At 45.9% G+C, this 17,404-nt stretch overlaps 1 protein-coding gene across 2 annotated transcripts in view; it reads left to right on the top strand.

The window, feature by feature from the left end:
* The window catches only part of LOC139265458 (PHD finger protein 13-like), a 57,487-nt gene that overhangs the window by 19,097 nt on the left and 20,986 nt on the right, over positions 1-17,404 (top strand). For both annotated transcript variants that reach the window (XM_070882470.1, XM_070882469.1), the window contains exon 3: positions 11,894-11,986. In XM_070882470.1, coding sequence (XP_070738571.1) covers positions 11,894-11,986 — 93 coding nt within the window. The remainder of the gene's footprint in view (positions 1-11,893; positions 11,987-17,404) is intronic.

The raw sequence follows: 17,404 nt of genomic DNA, 5'->3' as shown, positions 1-17,404 counted from the left end.
ACTTGTGGCTAAAGGTATCAAGGGGTATGGAGAGAAAGCAGGAAAGGGGTACTGAGGGAATGATCAGCCATGATCTTATTGAAAGGTGGTGCAGGCTCGAAGGGCCAAATGGCCTATTCCTGCACCTATTTTCTATGTTTCTATAAGGGACTTCAGTTATGTGGATAGACTCCTTTAGAACAGAGAAAGTTGTGAGGAGATTTGATGGAGATGTTCAAAATCATGAGGTGTCTAGACAGAGTAGATAGAGAAACTGTTGCTATTGTTGAGAACCAGAGGACACAGATTTAAGGTGATTGTCAGAAGAACCAAAGGCGACATGAGAAAAAACGTTTTTACGTCGCGAGTGGTTAGGATCTGGAATGCACTGCCTGAAAGGCTGGTGGAGGCAGACTCAATAACTGCCTTCAAAAGGGAGTTGGATAAGTACCCGAAGGAAATAAAATTGCAGGGCTATGGGAAAAGGGTGGAGGGAGTGGGACTTGCTGAAGTGCTCTTGCAGAGAGCCGGCATGGGCTCGACGGGCCAAATGGCTGCCTCCTGTGCTGTGACCATTCTATGATTCCATGACCCAGAATTGCCATTACCAAATGACAATCTCTGGAGTTGATTAGATTAACTGAGCAAGTCGGGGGACCTCCTGATTGGATCTTCACTGGGGTAAGTGAGAGACTCCATGTACAGGCCCAGGATGGTGGGATTGGTGACTCGTAACTGTTTGTCCTTGTTCAGAACTCTGGTGCAGCCCAATTGGTCATGAGCAGGTACACATGATATTCACCCAATGGCTTGATGCCTTTCCTTGACTGCTGGGTGCCACAGGGAACTGCAGTGTTAGCTGTGGTCAGTGGGTAGCACGCTCGCCTCTGAGTCAGAAGGTTGTGGCTTCATCGGAACATGGGAACAGGAGGAGGCCATTTAGCCCTTCGAGCCTGTTCCGCCATTCAATGAGATCAAGGCTGATCTGTGACCTAACTCCATATACCTGTGTTTGGCCCATATCCACTAATACCTTGGTTAACAAAAATCTATCAATCTCCAATTTAAAATTAACAATTGATCTAGCATCAATTACCATTTGTGGACCTGTGTTGTTGGTCCCAACATGGACCACAACAACTGGATCCTCCCCCTCCCTCTCCAATATCCTTTCAAGCCGATTCGAGATATCCCTCACCCTAGCACTAGGTAGGCAACATACCATGTGGGACTCTCAATCCCACTTACAAAGGATCTGACCCCCGAATTATAGAATCTCCTCCAACTACCACATTATACATCCTCTCCTTCTCCTCCCTCCTTAGGACAGCCTCCTGCTCCAAAGTGCAACTGTCTGCATTCTGGCTGTCCTTTTCAACAGTCTTTAAATAGAGGGGTGAGCAGAAATTTAAAAAGTCAAGGAGCAAGGCAAAGGCAACAGAACAGGATAGCATTGGAGGAAACGATCATTAGAGTGACAGGAAGGGACAGAATGTATACAAATAAGAGTGTATCAGAAAGTGGGGTCAAAGCTGGGAAATTTGGTAAAAAGGCAAAATTAAAAGCTCTTTATCTGAATGCATACAGCATTCATAACAACAAGATAGATGAGTTGACGGCACAAATAGACATGAATGGGTATGATCGGATAGCCATTACAGAGATGTGATTGCAAGGTGACCAAAGCGGGGAACTGAATATTCAGGGGTATTTGACAATTCAGAAGGAGAAAGGAAAAGGAGGTGGGTTAGCTCTGGTAATAAAGGATGAGATCAGTGCGTTAGTGAGAAATGACATTGGCTCAGAAGATCAAGATGCAGAATCAGTTTGGGTGAAGATCAGGAATAATGAGATGAAGTCACTGGGGGTGTAAATTATAGGCCCCCAAACAGTAGCTACACTGTTGGACGGAGTACAAATCAAGAAATAATGGAGGCTCGTAAGAAAGGTATGGCAATAATCATGGGCGATTTTAATCTTCATATTGATTGGATAAATCAAATTGGGCAAAGTAGCTTTGTGTATCTGGGATGGTTTCCTTGAACAGTACGCTGTAGAACCAACCAGGGAGCAGGCTATCTTAGATCCAGTACTGTGTAATGATACAGGATTAATAAATGATCTCACAGTAAAGGATTCTCTAGGAAAGAAAGATCATGGTTGAATTTCAAATTCAGTTGGAGGGTGAGAAAGTTGGGTCTCAAACCACTGTCCTAAGCTTAAATAAAGGCAATTACAAAGGTAGAGTTGGCTAAAGTGGACTGGGAAAATAGATTAAAGTATGGGACAATTGATGAGCAGTGGCATACATTTAAGGAGATATTTCATAACTCCCAACAAAAATATATTCCAGTGAAAAGGAAAGACTTTGAGATGGGAGAACCATCTGTGGCTAACTAAGGAAGTAAAGGATGGCATCAAATTGAAAACAAGGGCATACAATGTAGCGAAGAACAATGGGAGGCCAGAGGATTGGCAAATCTTTAAATCCAGCAAAGGGCGACTAAAAAAATAATAGAAGATGGATTATGAGTAAAGTAGTAAAAAATATAAAAACAGATAGTAAGAGCTTCTACAAGTGTATAAAAATGAAGAGGGTAACTAAAGTAAACGTTGGTCCTCTAGAGAATAAGTTTGGGGAATTAATGGAGAACAGGGAAATGGCAGAGACGTTGAACAAATATTTTATATCGGTCTTCACGATCAAAGACACTAAAAACATCCCAATAATAGATAATCAAGGGGCTATAGGGAGGAGGGAAACCTAATGCAATCACTATCACTAAAGAAAAAGTACTCGATGAAATAATGGGACTAAAGGTGGACAAGTCCCCTGCACCTGATGGCCTGCATCCTAGGGTCTTAAAAGAAGTGGCTGCAGTGATAGTGGATGCATTGGTTGTAATTTACCAAAATTCCCTGGAGTCTAGAGAAGTCCCAGCAGATTGTAAAACTACAAATGTAAAACCCCTATTTAGAAATGGAGGCAGACAGAAAGCAGGAAACTATAGACCAGTTCCTAACATCTGTCATGGGAAAATGCTGGAGTCCATTATTAAGGAAACAGTAGCAGCACATTTGGAAAATCATAATGCAGTCAAGCAGAGTCAGCATGGTTTTACGAAAGGGAAATCATATTTGACAAATTTGCTGGAGTTCTTTGAGGATCTAATGAGCAGGGTGGATAAGGAGGAACCAGTGGATGTGGTGTATTTAGATTTCCAGAAAGCATTCGATAAGGCGCCACGTAAGAGGTTACTGCACAAGATAAGTGCTCATGAGGTTGTGGGTAATCTATTAGCATAGATAGAGGATTAGCTAACTAACAGAGTCGGGATAAATGGGTAATTTTCCGGTAGACAAACAGTGACTGATGGGGTGCCGCAGGGATCGGTGCTAGGTCCTCAATTATTTACAATCTGTATTAATGACTTGGATGAAGGGACCGAGTGCAATGTAGCCAAGTTTGCTGATGATACAAAGAAGGGAAAGCAAACTGAGGACACAAAAACTCTGCAAAGGGATATAGACAGGCTAAGTGAGTGGGCAAACATTTGGCAGATGGAGTATAATGGGGGAAAGTGTGAGGTTATCCAAATTGGCAGGAAAAAAAAAAAATATTAATTAAATGGAGTACAGAGAGACCTGGGATCCTTGTGCATGAAACACAAAAAGTTAGTACGCAGGTACAAGTAATCAGAAAGGCAAATCAAATGTTGGCCTTTATTGCAAGGGGGATGGAGGAAAAGCAGGGAAATCCTGCAACAACTGTTCAGGGTATTGGTGAGGCCACACCTAGAGTACTGCATACAGTTTTGGTTTCCGTATTTAAGGAGGGATATTCTTGCACTGGAGACTGTTCAGAGAAGGTTCACTAGGTTGATTACTGAGATGAGGAGGTTGACTTATGAAGGTAGGTTGGGCCGATACTCATTGGAGTTTCGAAGAATGAGAAGTGATCTTATTGAAACATACAAGATACTGAGGGGGCTCGACAAGGTAGATGCAGAGAGGATGTTTTCCCACTTGGAGGAATCTAGAACTAGGGGGCATAGTTTCAGAATAAGGGGTCGCTCATTTAGAACTGAGATGAGGAGGAATTTCTTCTGAGGGTTGTAAATGTGTTGAATTCTTTGCTCAGAGAGCTGTAGAGGCTGGGTCATTGAATATATTTAAGATAGAGATACAGATTTTTGAGTGATAATGGAGTAAAGGGTTATGGGGAGCTGGCAGGGAAGTGGAGCGGAGTCCATGATCAGATCAGCCATGATCTTATTGAATGGCGGAGCAGGTTCGAGAGGCCAAATAGCCTACTCCTGCTCCTATTTCTTATGTTCCTGTGTCTTGGTCTAACCTTATTTTATTTATTTAATTAGTTATTCAATGAATATTTATAGATATATTAATTAGTTTAACCAGTTAAGTTATAATTGAATAAAGACCTTTCTAGTTTTCTGCTCCTAGTTTAAACCACTGTCCAAGCTTAGAGAGAAAAAAACACTAATACTCATTAACCAATCACCTACCTGCTGTCCTGTGACGTCACTCCTTGGTTTTGGTTGTTGTTAAAATCGTCGGAGGAGCCTCCTCCTCGGTGCTGCTGCTGGTTCGAGCCCCACCCAGGAGTCTTGAGCACATAATCTCAGCCAACACTGCAGTGAGGCAGCGCCGCACTGTCGGAGGGGCAGCGCCGAGGCAGCGCCGCACTGTCTGAGGGGCAGCGCCGAGGCAGCGCCGCACTGTCTGAGGGGCAGCGCCGAGGCAGCGCCGCACTGTCTGAGGGGCAGCGCCGAGGGAGCGCCGCACTGTCGGAGGGGCAGCGCCGAGGGAGCGCCGCACTGTCGGAGGGGCAGCGCCGCACTGTCGGAGGGGCAGCGCCGAGGCAGCGCCGCACTGTCGGAGGGGCAGCGCCGAGGCAGCGCCGCACTGTCGGAGGGGCAGCGCCGAGGCAGCGCCGCACTGTCGGAGGGGGAGTGCCGCACTGTCGCCGAGGCAGCGCCGCACTGTCGGAGGGGCAGCGCCGAGGCAGCGCCGCACTGTCGGAGGGGCAGCGCCGAGGCAGCGCCGCACTGTCGGAGGGGCAGCGCCGAGGCAGCGCCGCACTGTCGTTTGAGGTCGCCTCGTGAGCGAAATTCCACACTTTGCTTTTTATATTTGATCCGGAAGTCGCTCTTAATAGGGGTGGTGATTACATGAGAGAGGCGGAAGTTGTGGGCAGAGCGGAGTGATCGCCGCGATGATGTTATAGCACCGCATCACCATGGCTCTCCCCTTCACTTAAAGGGGATTGCCTTTATGATTTTAACATTTTGCCCACTGGGCCAGCAGGGAGTATTTTGGCCGGGCCAGCGGCGTGGCACCCAAGAGAGGATGCCAGGCTACCTGTTGGCGGCCCAGCTGAACCTGGGCATAATTGTTGGGCCAACATTGCAGTTGGCCGACAAAAAAATAAAATACGGTGGCAGCGGCAGTGCATCCGCCCCTTTAAGGGAAGCCGAACATTTTCAGAGCGGAATTTCGCCAAAATCGCGAGTGGGGGTGAGGGGGGGGGGGGGGTTTCGATCGGCGGTGCGCACAGTGATGACACACTTAATACAGATTGACAGCAGCGGGGGGGGGTGGTGGTGGGGTATTCCGCGAAAAGTCGATGGCCGCTCCACTCCGCAGTGCGGCCGTCGATTTGTGCTGGTAACAGGCCTTGAGGAGAAGGGAAATTTCGGCCCCTTGTGCTCTTCAGTCTCCAGGGGAGGGGACTGAGAGGTGATCATATGTCGGGGTGTATTGGTATGGGAAAGGTAAATCTGGAACATAACTTGAAATTGTGAGCTTACTACAAGGGGAACATAAAAACGTAAGAATTAGGAGCCGGATCGTGGATGATCTTCAACCTCAACTCCACCTGCCTGCACTATTTCTATAATCCCTTGATTTCCTGAGAGTCTCTGTCTCGAATCCTTATCCATGCTTGTATATTGCCCCCAATCCCATAAACCCTAATTTTGTGTAATAACCTCTTGTGTGGCACCTTATCTTTCTATTTGAAAATCCAAATACCTGTACACCCCATCCACTGGTCTCCCCTTATCTACCCTGCTAGTTACAACCCTGAAAAAAAACTCAACAGATTTGTCTCATGCTATTTCCCTTTCATAAATCCGTGTTGATTCTGCCCAATCATGTTATGATTTTCTAAGCGCCCTGTTACCAAGTCCTTAACAATAGATTCTAGCATTTTCCCTACTACTGATATCAGTCTACCTGGCCCTGTCGTTCCCCATTTTCTCTCTTCCCTCCTTTCTTGAACTGCGGGGTTACATTTGCTACCTTCCAATCTGCGGGAACCGCTCTAGAGTCTAGGGATTTCTGAAAGATCAAAACCAATGCATCCATTATCTTGTAGCCACCTCTTCTATAACCCTAGGTCCAGGAGATTTGTTGCCTTTTAATCCCATTAATTTCTCCAGGATACGGGTTCAAACTCATAAGAGGCCAAGTTAACAGTAATATCAGGAAATTCTTCTCATAGACTGACCGACACTTGGAATGGGGTCCAGATAGAGGGTGAATGTGAAAACCCTGGAATGGGGAAACCATTGGATGCTGTAATGGTCACAGTGGTGTCTCATGGGTGGATGAATTAAGTTGGGCCAAATGGCGCTCCTCACCTATTGATTTTGTGATTAGGATTCCACAATGTTCTTTGTTGTGAATGTTATGCACCGTTCTGTTTTTTTTGTGTGTTGGTGCTGACTTTATTGTCTCTGGCTTACCTGAGTGAGATTGCAATTCGATCTAATACTCTGGCAAGAGCCTGGTAGTGGCAGCTGATAATTGTTCGAGTACGAGACATGAACATATGGCTGGCTCCTCGGTCCCATGACTTGTTCAGGTGTCAAGTATTGGACACCTTTGTTTGTATCTATGTCTGGATATGAAATATAGGAACAGGAGGAGGCCATTCCACACTTCGAGCCTGTTCCGCCATTCAATTAGATCATAATTAGATCAATTGGAGAGGATGTTTCCACTGATGGGGGAGACTAGAACTAGAAAGCATGATCTTAGAATAAGGGGTCGCCCATTTAAAACTGAGCTGAGGAGAAATTTCTTCTGAGGGTTGTAAATCTGTGGAATTCGCTGCCTTAGAGAGCTGTGGAAGCTGGGACACTGAATAATTTTAAGACAGAAATAGACAGTTTCTTAAACGATAAGGGGTTATGGGGAGCGGGCAGGGAAATGGTGCTGAGTCCATGATCAGATCAGCCATAGAAACATAGAAACATAGAAAATAGGTGCAGGAGCAGGCCATTCAGCCCTTCTAGCCTGCACCGCCATTCAATGAGTTCATGGCTGAACATGCAACTTCAGTACCCCATTCCTGCTTTCTCGCCATACCCCTTGATCCCTCTAGTAGTAAGGACTTCATCTAACTCCTTTTTGAATATATTTAGTGAATTGGCCTCAACAACTTTCTGTGGTAGAGAATTCCACAGGTTCACCACTCCTCTGGGTGAAGAAATTCCTCCTCATCTCGGTCCTAAATGGCTTACCCCTTATCCTTAGACTGTGTCCCCTGGTTCTGGACTTCCCCAACATTGGGAACATTCTTCCTGCATCTAACCTGTCTAACCCCGTCAGAATTTTAAAGGTTTCTATGAGGTCCCCTCTCATTCTTCTGAACTCCAGTGAATACAAGCCCAGTTGATCCAGTCTTTCTTGATAGGTCAGTCCCGCCATCCCGGGAATCAGTCTGGTGAACCTTTGCTGCACTCCCTCAATAGCAAGAATGTCCTTCCTCAGGTTAGGAGACCAAAACTGTACACAATACTCCAGGTGTGGCCTCACCAAGGCCCTGTACAACTGTAGCAACACCTCCCTGCACCTGTACTCGAATCCCCTCGCTATGAAGGCCAACATGCCATTTGCTTTCTTAACCGCCTGCTGTACCTGCATGCCAACCTTCAATGACTGATGTACCATGACACCCAGGTCTCTTTGCACCTCCCCTTTTCCTAATCTGTCACCATTCAGATAATAGTCTGTCTCTCTGTTTTTACCACCAAAGTGGATAACCTCACATTTATCCACATTATACTTCATCTGCCATGCATTTGCCCACTCACCTAACCTATCCAAGTCGCTCTGCAGCCTCATAGCATCCTCCTCGCAGCTCACATTGCCACCCAACTTAGTGTCATCCGCAAATTTGGAGATACTACATTTAATCCCCTCGTCTAAATCATTAATGTACAGTGTAAACAGCTGGGGCCCCAGCACAGAACCTTGCGGTACCCCACTAGTCACTGCCTGCCATTCTGAAAAGTCCCCATTTACTCCTACTCTTTGCTTCCTGTCTGACAACCAGTTCTCAATCCATGTCAGCACACTACCCCCATTCCCATGTGCTTTAACTTTGCACATTAATCTCTTGTGTGGGACCTTGTCGAAAGCCTTCTGAAAGTCCAAATATACCACATCAACTGCTTCTCCCTTGTCCACTCTACTGGAAACATCCTCAAAAAATTCCAGAAGATTTGTCAAGCATGATTTCCCTTTCACAAATCCATGCTGACTTGGACCTATCATGTCACCTCTTTCCAAATGCGCTGCTATGACATCCTTAATAATTGATTCCATCATTTTACCCACTACCGATATCAGGCTGACTGGTCTATAATTCCCTGTTTTCTCTCTCCCTCCTTTTTTAAAAAGTGGGGTTACATTGGCTACCCTCCACTCGATAGGAACTGATCCAGAGTCAATGGAATGTTGGAAAATGACTGTCAATGCATCCGCTATTTCCAAGGCCACCTCCTTAAGTACTCTGGGATGCAGTCCATCAGGCCCTGGGGATTTATCGGCCTTCAATTCCATCAATTTCCCCAACACAATTTCCCCAACTAATAAGGACTTCCCTCAGTTCCTCCTTCTTACTAGACCCTCTGACCCCTTTTATATCCGGAAGGTTGTTTGTGTCCTCCTTAATGAATACTGAACCAAAGTACTTGTTCAATTGGTCCGCTATTTCTTTGTTCCCCGTTATGACTTCCCCTGATTCTGACTGCAGGGGACCTACGTTTGTCTTTACTAACCTTTTTCTCTTTACATATCTATAGAAACTTTTGCAATCCGTCTTAATGTTCCCTGCAAGCTTCTTCTCGTACTCCATTTTCCCTGCCCTAATCAAACCCTTTGTCCTCCTCTGCTGAGTTCTAAATTTCTCCCAGTTCCCGGGTTCGCTGCTATTTCTGGCCAATTTGTATGCCACTTCCTTGGCTTTAATGCTATCCCTGATTTCCCTTGATAGCCACGGTTGAGCCACCTTCCCTTTTTTATTTTTACGCCAGACAGGAATGTACAATTGTTGTCGTTCATCCATGCGGTCTCTAAATGTCTGCCATTGCCCATCCACAGTCAACCCCTTAAGTATCATTCGCCAATCTATCCTAGCCAATTCACGCCTCATACCTTCAAAGTTAGCCTTCTTTAAGCTCTGGACCATGGTCTCTGAATTAACTGTTTCATTCTCCATCCTAATGCAGAATTCCACCATATTATGGTCACTTCCCCAAGTGGCCTCGCACAACGAGATTGCTAATTAATCCTCTCTCATTACACAACACCCAGTCTAAGATGGCCTCCCCCCCCTAGTTGGTTCCTCGACATATTGGTCTTAAAAAACCATCCCTTATGCACTCCAGGAAATCCTCCTCCACCGTATTGCTTCCAGTTTGGTTAACCCAATCTATGTGCATATTAAAGTCACCCATTATCACTGCTGCACCTTTATTGCATGCACTCCTAATTTCATGTTTGATGCCCTCCCCAACATCACTACTACTGTTTGGAGGTCTGTACACAACTCCCACTAATGTTTTTTGCCCTTTGGTGTTCTGCAGCTCTACCCATATAGATTCCACATCATCCAAGCTAATGTCCTTCCGAACTATTGCCTTAATTTGCTCCTTAACCAGCAATGCTACCCCACCTCCTTTTCCTTTTATTCTATCTTTCCTGAATGTTGAATACCCCTGGATGTTGAGTTCCCAGCCCTGATCATCCTGGAGCCACGTCTCCATAATCCCAATCACATCATATTTGTTAACATCTATTTGCACAGTTAATTCATCCACCTTATTGCGGATACTCCTTGCATTAAGACACAAAGCCTTCAGGCTTGTTTTTTTAACACCCTTTGTCCTTTTAGAATTTTGCTGTACAATGGCCCTTTTTGTTCTTTGCCTTGGGTTTCTCTGCCCTCCACTTTTCCTCATCTCCTTTCTGTCTTTTGCTTTTGCCTCCTTTTTGTTTCCCTCTGTCTCCCTGCATTGGTTCCCATCCCCCTGCCATATTAGTTTAACTCCTCCCCAACAGCACTAGCAAACACTCCCCCTTGGACATTGGTTCTGGTCCTGCCCAGGTGCAGACCGTCCAGTTTGTACTGGTCCCACCTCCCCCAGAACCGGTTCCAATGCCCCAGGAATTTGAATCCCTCCCTGCTGCACCACTGCTCAAGCCACGTATTCATCTGCGCTATCCTGCGATTCCTACTCTGACTAGCACATGGCTCTGGTAGCAATCCCGAGATTACTACTTTTGAGGTCCTACTTTTTAATTTAGCGCCTAGCTCCTTAAATTCGTTTCGTAGGACCTCATCCCTTTTTTTACCTATGTCGTTGGTACCAATGTGCACCACGACAACTGGCTGATCTCCCTCCCTTTTTAGAATGTTCTTCTTAAATGGTGGAGCAGGCTCGAGGGGCCGTATGGCCTACTCCTGTTCCTATTTCTTATGTTCTTATGTTCTTATGACTGATCTACTACCTTAACTCTATACTCCCATCATATCCCTCGATCCCCCTCGAGTCCAAAAATCTATTGATCTCATCCTTGAATATACTAATGACTGAGCATCCACAGGAGAATTCCAAAGATTCACAATCCTTTCTCCTCAGCTCAGTCTTAAATAGCTAACCCCTCATCCTGAGACTATGACCCCTAACCCTAGACTCTCCAGCCAGGAGAAACAGCATTTCCGTAACTATCCTGTCACTCCCTGTAGGAATTTTGTGTTTCAATGAGTTAGGTGGCATCGCAACCAATGTTCCCCCCCCAATTTTAAGTTTGGGTGCGAAGTCCCTTTAATGGGCTGCGTGGACCATTCAAAGTTTCGCACAAGCATGAAATTATACTTTGAAGAAGCCGGAACCACCACATAGCCACGCAGCTCGGGGAACGTTGATCACAATCCAAACCAATTCAGACCGCACACAATGTCCAACAAGCAGGGTCAGGAACCCTGGCTCATTTCCCCCTCCGTTCTTTCGCGAGGACTGAAGTCAATATTAAACCCCATCTGCTGATTTGAGCATAAAAATATCAACTTGCATTTATCATAGTACACAGTTCCAAGGTGCTTCGAGAACGTGATCAGACAAAAACGGACACGGAGCTTAGGAAGGACGTGACTAAAACCCTGGTCAAAGTTCTAAGGAGGGTCTTAAAGAAGGAGAGAGAGAGAGAGAGAGAGAGAGAGAGGCGGAGAGGTTTTGGGAGGGAATTCCAGAGCTTTAGGGGCCCAGGCAGCTGAAGGCATGGTCGCCATTGGTGGAGCAATGGAAATCGGGGATGCTCAAGAGGCCAGAATTGGAGGAGCACAGAGATCTCTGGGTTGGGGGTTGGGGTTGTTGGGCTGGATAAGGTTAAGGAGGGGCGAGGCCAATTGGGGGGGAAGGGGGGGGGGGCGGATTTGAACATGAGGATGAGGTGTGCAGGGAACAGAACTTGGGTCCTTCTGGTCCGTATTGTTTAGCAGCAGCATCGTATAATCACTCGGATCAACGCTCCATCCTAATGAATTGAATGCTGCACTGCCCGGATGGCTCTCTGAAACTTTGCTCTCTTTGATTTTTAGCCGCCAAAGAAGAGGCAGAGGACCGTGGAGGACTTCAACCAGTTCTGCACATTCGTGTTAGCGTACGCGGGCTACATCCCCTACCCGAAAGAGGTGAGCTTACTCTGCCTGTTCCGATGCAGCTCATGTGTAGGTTCTCTAATTGTTGCCAGTCTGCTCTTATAAGAACATAAGAAATAGGAGCAGGAGTAGGCCATACGGCCCCTCGAGCCTGCTCTGCCATTTAATACGATCATAGCTGATTCGATCATGGACTCAGCTCCACTTCCCTGCCCGCTCCACAAAATTATTCACTCAACATGGGGTCTTGGGTCTGTCCTTGGTCCCTGAAGGGAGGAATACAATAATCTGGAACATTTAAAACTAATCCAGGACAGTAGGGCCAAGGGTGCACGTTTAACATGAGCTCACGATAAATTTGTGATTGAAGTCCGGAAACTATTCTATGCTAAACCTTTATAAAACACTGGCCCCAGCTGGAGTATTGTGTCCAATTCTGGGCACTGCGCCTTAGGAAGGACGTCAAGGCCTTGGAGAGGGTGCAGCAGAGATTTACTAGAATGCTACCACAGGTGAGGAACTTGAGTTACACAGAGATTAGAGAAGCTGGGATTGTTCTCTCTTAGAGCACAGAAGGTTAAGGGGAGATTTGATGAAGGTGTTTAAAATCATGGTTTGGATGGAGTATTAAGGAGAAGCTATTTTCCACAGGTTAAAGTCGATAACCAGAGGACACAGATTTAAGGTAATTCATAAAAAAGCCAGAGATCAGATTAGGAGAATTGTTTTAGATCCCACGGCACTACTTGGAGAAGAGCATACAGCTCTCCGTGTGTTGTGACCAACATTTCTCCCCTCCGCCAACTCCACCAAAAACAGATTAACTGGTCATTCATTGCATTGCTGTTTGTGGGATCTTTCTGTGCATACATTGACTGCCAATTTTACCTACAAAACAACGGGCACCCTCTGATCTGAATCCGAGGCTCGTGAGTTCAAGCCATACCCGGAAGGTGCTTGAGCCCACAGAACAAGGCTGACTCTCCAGTGCAGACGTGGTCTGCTCAGTGTTGGCCTAAACTTGTCTGAAGCAGGGGTGGGAAAATCACTTGGGGTTTCTGATTAACACCTACTGACCCCTGTGGAAATGTGCGATGGCACAGATGTTGGCTGAGAGCTAGCTTGGGTTTAGTTCTGGGTGATGCCCAATGTGAGTGAGTGAACAATTTTGGAAGTGGGGTGGAGACAATTGTTCCAGAAGATTAACACAGTACATCGCTGGCTGGGGGGGGGACGATGGGGTGAGATTGGGGGGGGTGCGCGCAATTAGCTTTGGCCAATTGTTTGCACTTGCTTGTTGTAATAACAGAAGCAAGTAACACCCTACGCCTACAACTTATGGAAATTTGTGATTCTTGTAATGGTGTTTCGATTGGAGATTTTATCTACAGTATAACAAATGAGGGTTGGATCCTGTGTTCACTCAACTCCAACTAGGGATGAGCAATAAATGTTGGCCTTGCCAGCGACGCCCTCATCCAGTGATCTGCACCTCAGCTCCATCTCCTGCCTTTGCTCCATATCCCTGGATTACCTGACCCAACAAAATCTATCGATCTCAGTCTTGAAAGCTCCATTGACCCCCAGCCTTTTGATGGGGGAGGGGAGGGGGAGAGAAGGGGAAGAGTTTTCCAGATTTCCACTAAGCTTTGTGTGAAGAAGTACTTCCTGATTTCGCTCCTGAACGGCCTGGCTTTAACTTTAAGGTTATGCCCCTAGTTCTGGACTTTCCCACCCAGAAGAGGAAATTATTTCTCTGCATCTGACAAATCCTTTGAACATCTTAAACACCTCGATAAGATTTCTCTTCCCCCGCCCCCCTGTCTACATTCGTGGGAATGCAAGCCTAGTCTGTGCAACCGGTTCTTATAATTTAACCCTTTTAGCCCCAGTATCATTCTGGTGAATCTGCGGTGCTCCCCCTCCGAGGCCAATCTACCATCCGTGAGATGCGGGACCCAGAACTGAACACAGGTACTCCAGATTGGCATCTGACTGAAATAACTGTGTAGGCTTGTTTACAAATCAAAAGACCTTAATTCTGGGATCATGCTATGCCTATGTTTGTGGTGGTGTTGGTGTTCCAGCCAAACTGGGACAATCATTAGTCCAGGGCGCCTTATAACAAAATGACAATTGGCACCAATTCTCAGCTCGGACATCTCTTGGAAAAAGGTTTCTGAAGGAAGCTTATCTTATCATTTGGGTAGAACATTTGTGGACTATTTATATTCACAAAGTAGTGTCCAGGCATGTAGCATTTATTGGAATCCATCTGCCAGCATAATGATCGACTGTGTTGCTGTTAATGTTGCTGAGCCCAGGAAATACAGACACAACATTCCATGTGGGAACTTGTTCAGATCAGCGACTCCCTCGGCTTTTAACTGTGTATGGTTGGGATTGCTCCAACTGGTAGTATTATGGTCTGTGCCAGGATTAGATTACATTCTGGTTGGTTGCATTAGATTACAAAAGTTGCATGCGACATTCGGACTTTGACAGATATTAATGTTCCGCCGCAGTGCAGTGCAGTGCTTGGAGGGCCAACGCACGACTAATCCTTGTGCCTGACACTGTGAAAAAGTGAGGTTAAAACTTCACTGCAGCCTTTGCAAGGTTTAGGGGGAGGTGGGGGGGAGGTGTCGGAAGTCTGTGGCCTCAGCTTGGATCCAGGACCTGATGCTGGTCTTCATTGAGTCAACACAAGAGTTTACAAGGTTTTTGAAGGTGAGAGATGGGCGTTGGGCGGGGGGGTGGGTGTGTGGAAGGAAGGAAGGGGTGTGTGTGTGCACATCTGTAGGTGTAGGGCCGAGGGGATATTTTTCAAAAGTGAAAATTCAAATAATGAAAAGTGAAAGAGAGAGATACAATAACGGAAGTGTTGGAATGGTCACTCTCTGTGGCTGCACCTCAAACGGTCATGTTTAACAGATCCTGAGCTATGAGAACCAATAGATCTTGGTGTTCTGATTTAAGGTTTATTAACCAATGGGGGGGACCTGCAGTCTGGACTGATTGGTTTGGAACAATGCATCCACAAATTTCAAACAGGAGAAAGTAGCAGAGGAAGAAATCTTAGTACAAATATATAAAATCTACATAGAACTGTATCGAATGTACAATACAGAACAGGCCATTCGACCCAAGGACAACACCGTGCCGGTGTTTATGCTCCACACCAGACTCCTTCCACCCCTCTTCATCTCACCCTATCAGCATATCCTGTTATTCCTTTCTCCCTCGTGTGTTTATCCAGCTTCCTCTTAAATGCATCCCTGCTATTCGCCTCAACCACTCCCTGTGGCAGCGAGTTCCACATTCTTGCCATGCTCTGGGTAAAGAATTTTCTCCTGAATTCCCGATTGGATTTACTACTGACTCACTCATATTTATGGCCCTTACTTCTGGTCTCCCCCACAAATGGAAACATCTTTTCTACATCTACCCTATCAAAGACTTTCATAATCTTAATGTCCTCTTATCAGGTCACTCCTCAGCCTTCTCTTTTTTTCTAGAGAAAAGACCCACTGCCTGTTCAGCCTTTCCTGATAGTTGGAACACCTCAGTCGGGTATCATCCTTATAAATATTTTTTTGCACCTTCTCCAGAATGAGTTGTGAGCTGGGTCCACTAGCTATGAGAACATAAGCCCATAAGAAATAGGAGCAGGAGTAGGCCATTTGGCCCCTCGAGCCTGCTCCGCCATTTAATAAGATCATGGCTGATCTGATCATGGACTCTGCTCCACCGCCCTGCCCGCTCCCCATAACCCTTTATTCCCTTATAGAAACATAGAAAATAGGTGCATGAGTACACCATTCGGCCCTTCGAACCTGCACCACCATTTAATAAGATCATGGCTGATCATTTCCTCAGTACCCCTTTCCTGCTTTCTCTCCATACCCCTTGATCTCTTAGCCATAAGGGCCATATTTAACTCCCTCTTGAATATATCGAACGAACTGGCATCAACAACTCTCTGTGGTAGGGAATTCCACAGGTTCTCTAAGTGAAGAAGTTTCTCCTCATCTCAGTCCTAAATGGCTTACCCCTTATCCTTAGACTGTGTCCCCTGGTTCTGGACTTTCCCAACATCGGGAACATTCTTCCTGCATCTAACCTGTCCAGTCCCGTCAGAATTTTATATCTTTCTATGAGATCCCCTCATTCTTCTAAACTCCAGTGTATACAGGCCCAGTCGATCCAGTCTCTCCTCATATGTCAGTTCTGCCATCCCAGGAATTAGTCTGGTGAACATGCGGTGCACTCCCTCAATAGCAAGAACGTCCTTCCTCAGATTAGGAGACCAAAACTGAACACAATATTCCAGGTGAGGCCTCATCAAGGCCCTGTACAACTGCAGTAAGACCTCCTTGCTCCTATACTCAAAACCCCTAGCTATGAAGGCCAACATACCATTTGCCGCCTTCACCGCCTGCTGTACCTGCATGCCAACTTTCAATGACTGATGTACCATGACAACCAGGTCTCGTTGCACCTCCCCTTTTCCTAATCTGCCGCTATTCAGACAATAATCCGTCTTCATGTTTTTGCCCCCAAAGTGGATAACCTCACAATTATCCACATCATACTGCATCTGTCATGTATTTGCCCACTCACCTAACCTGTCCAAGTCACCCTGCAGCCTCTTAGCATCCTCCTCACAGCTCACACCGCCACCCAGTTTAGTGTCATCTGCAAACTTGGAGATATTACACTCAATTCCTTCATCTAAATCATTAATGTATATTGTAAGAGCTGGGGTCCCAGCACTGAGCCCTGCGGCACTCCACTAGTCACTGCCTGCCATTTCTGGAAAGGACCCGTTTATTCCGACTCTTTGCTTCCTGTCTGCCAACCAGTTCTCTCTTATTCCCATTATTACCCCCAATACCAATACGTTTGTCTTCACTAATTTGACTTCACCTATCTATAGAAGCTTTTGCAGCCGGTTTTTATGTTCCCAGCAAGCTTCCTCTGATACTCTATTTTCCCCCTCCTAATTAAACTCTTTGTCCTCCTCTGTTGAATTCTAAATTTTCCCAGTCCTCAGGTTTGCTGCTTTTTCTGGCCAATTTATATGTTTCTTCCTTGGATTTAACACTATCCTTAATTTCACTTGTTAGCCATGGTTGAGCCGCATTCCCCGTTTTATTTTTACTCCAGACCGGGATGTACAATTGTTGAAGTTCAACCATGTGATCTTTAAATGTTTGCCATTGCCTATCCACCGCCAACCCTTTAAGTATTATTTGCCAGTCTATTCTCGCCAATTCACGTCTCATACCATCGAAGTTACCTTTCCTTAAGTTCAGGACCCTAGTCTCTGAATTAACTGTGTCACTCTCCATCTTAATAAAGAATGTTACCATATTATGGTCACTCTTCCCCAAGGGACCTCGCACAACAAGATTGCTAATTAGTCCTTTCTCATTACACATCATCCAA

The sequence above is a fragment of the Pristiophorus japonicus genome, chromosome 6 (genome assembly GCF_044704955.1).
Source record: "Pristiophorus japonicus isolate sPriJap1 chromosome 6, sPriJap1.hap1, whole genome shotgun sequence".
Taxonomy (NCBI): Eukaryota; Metazoa; Chordata; class Chondrichthyes; family Pristiophoridae; genus Pristiophorus; species Pristiophorus japonicus.
Note: the sequence above shows the minus strand (reverse complement) of the source record. Positions and strands in the feature narration are given on the sequence as shown.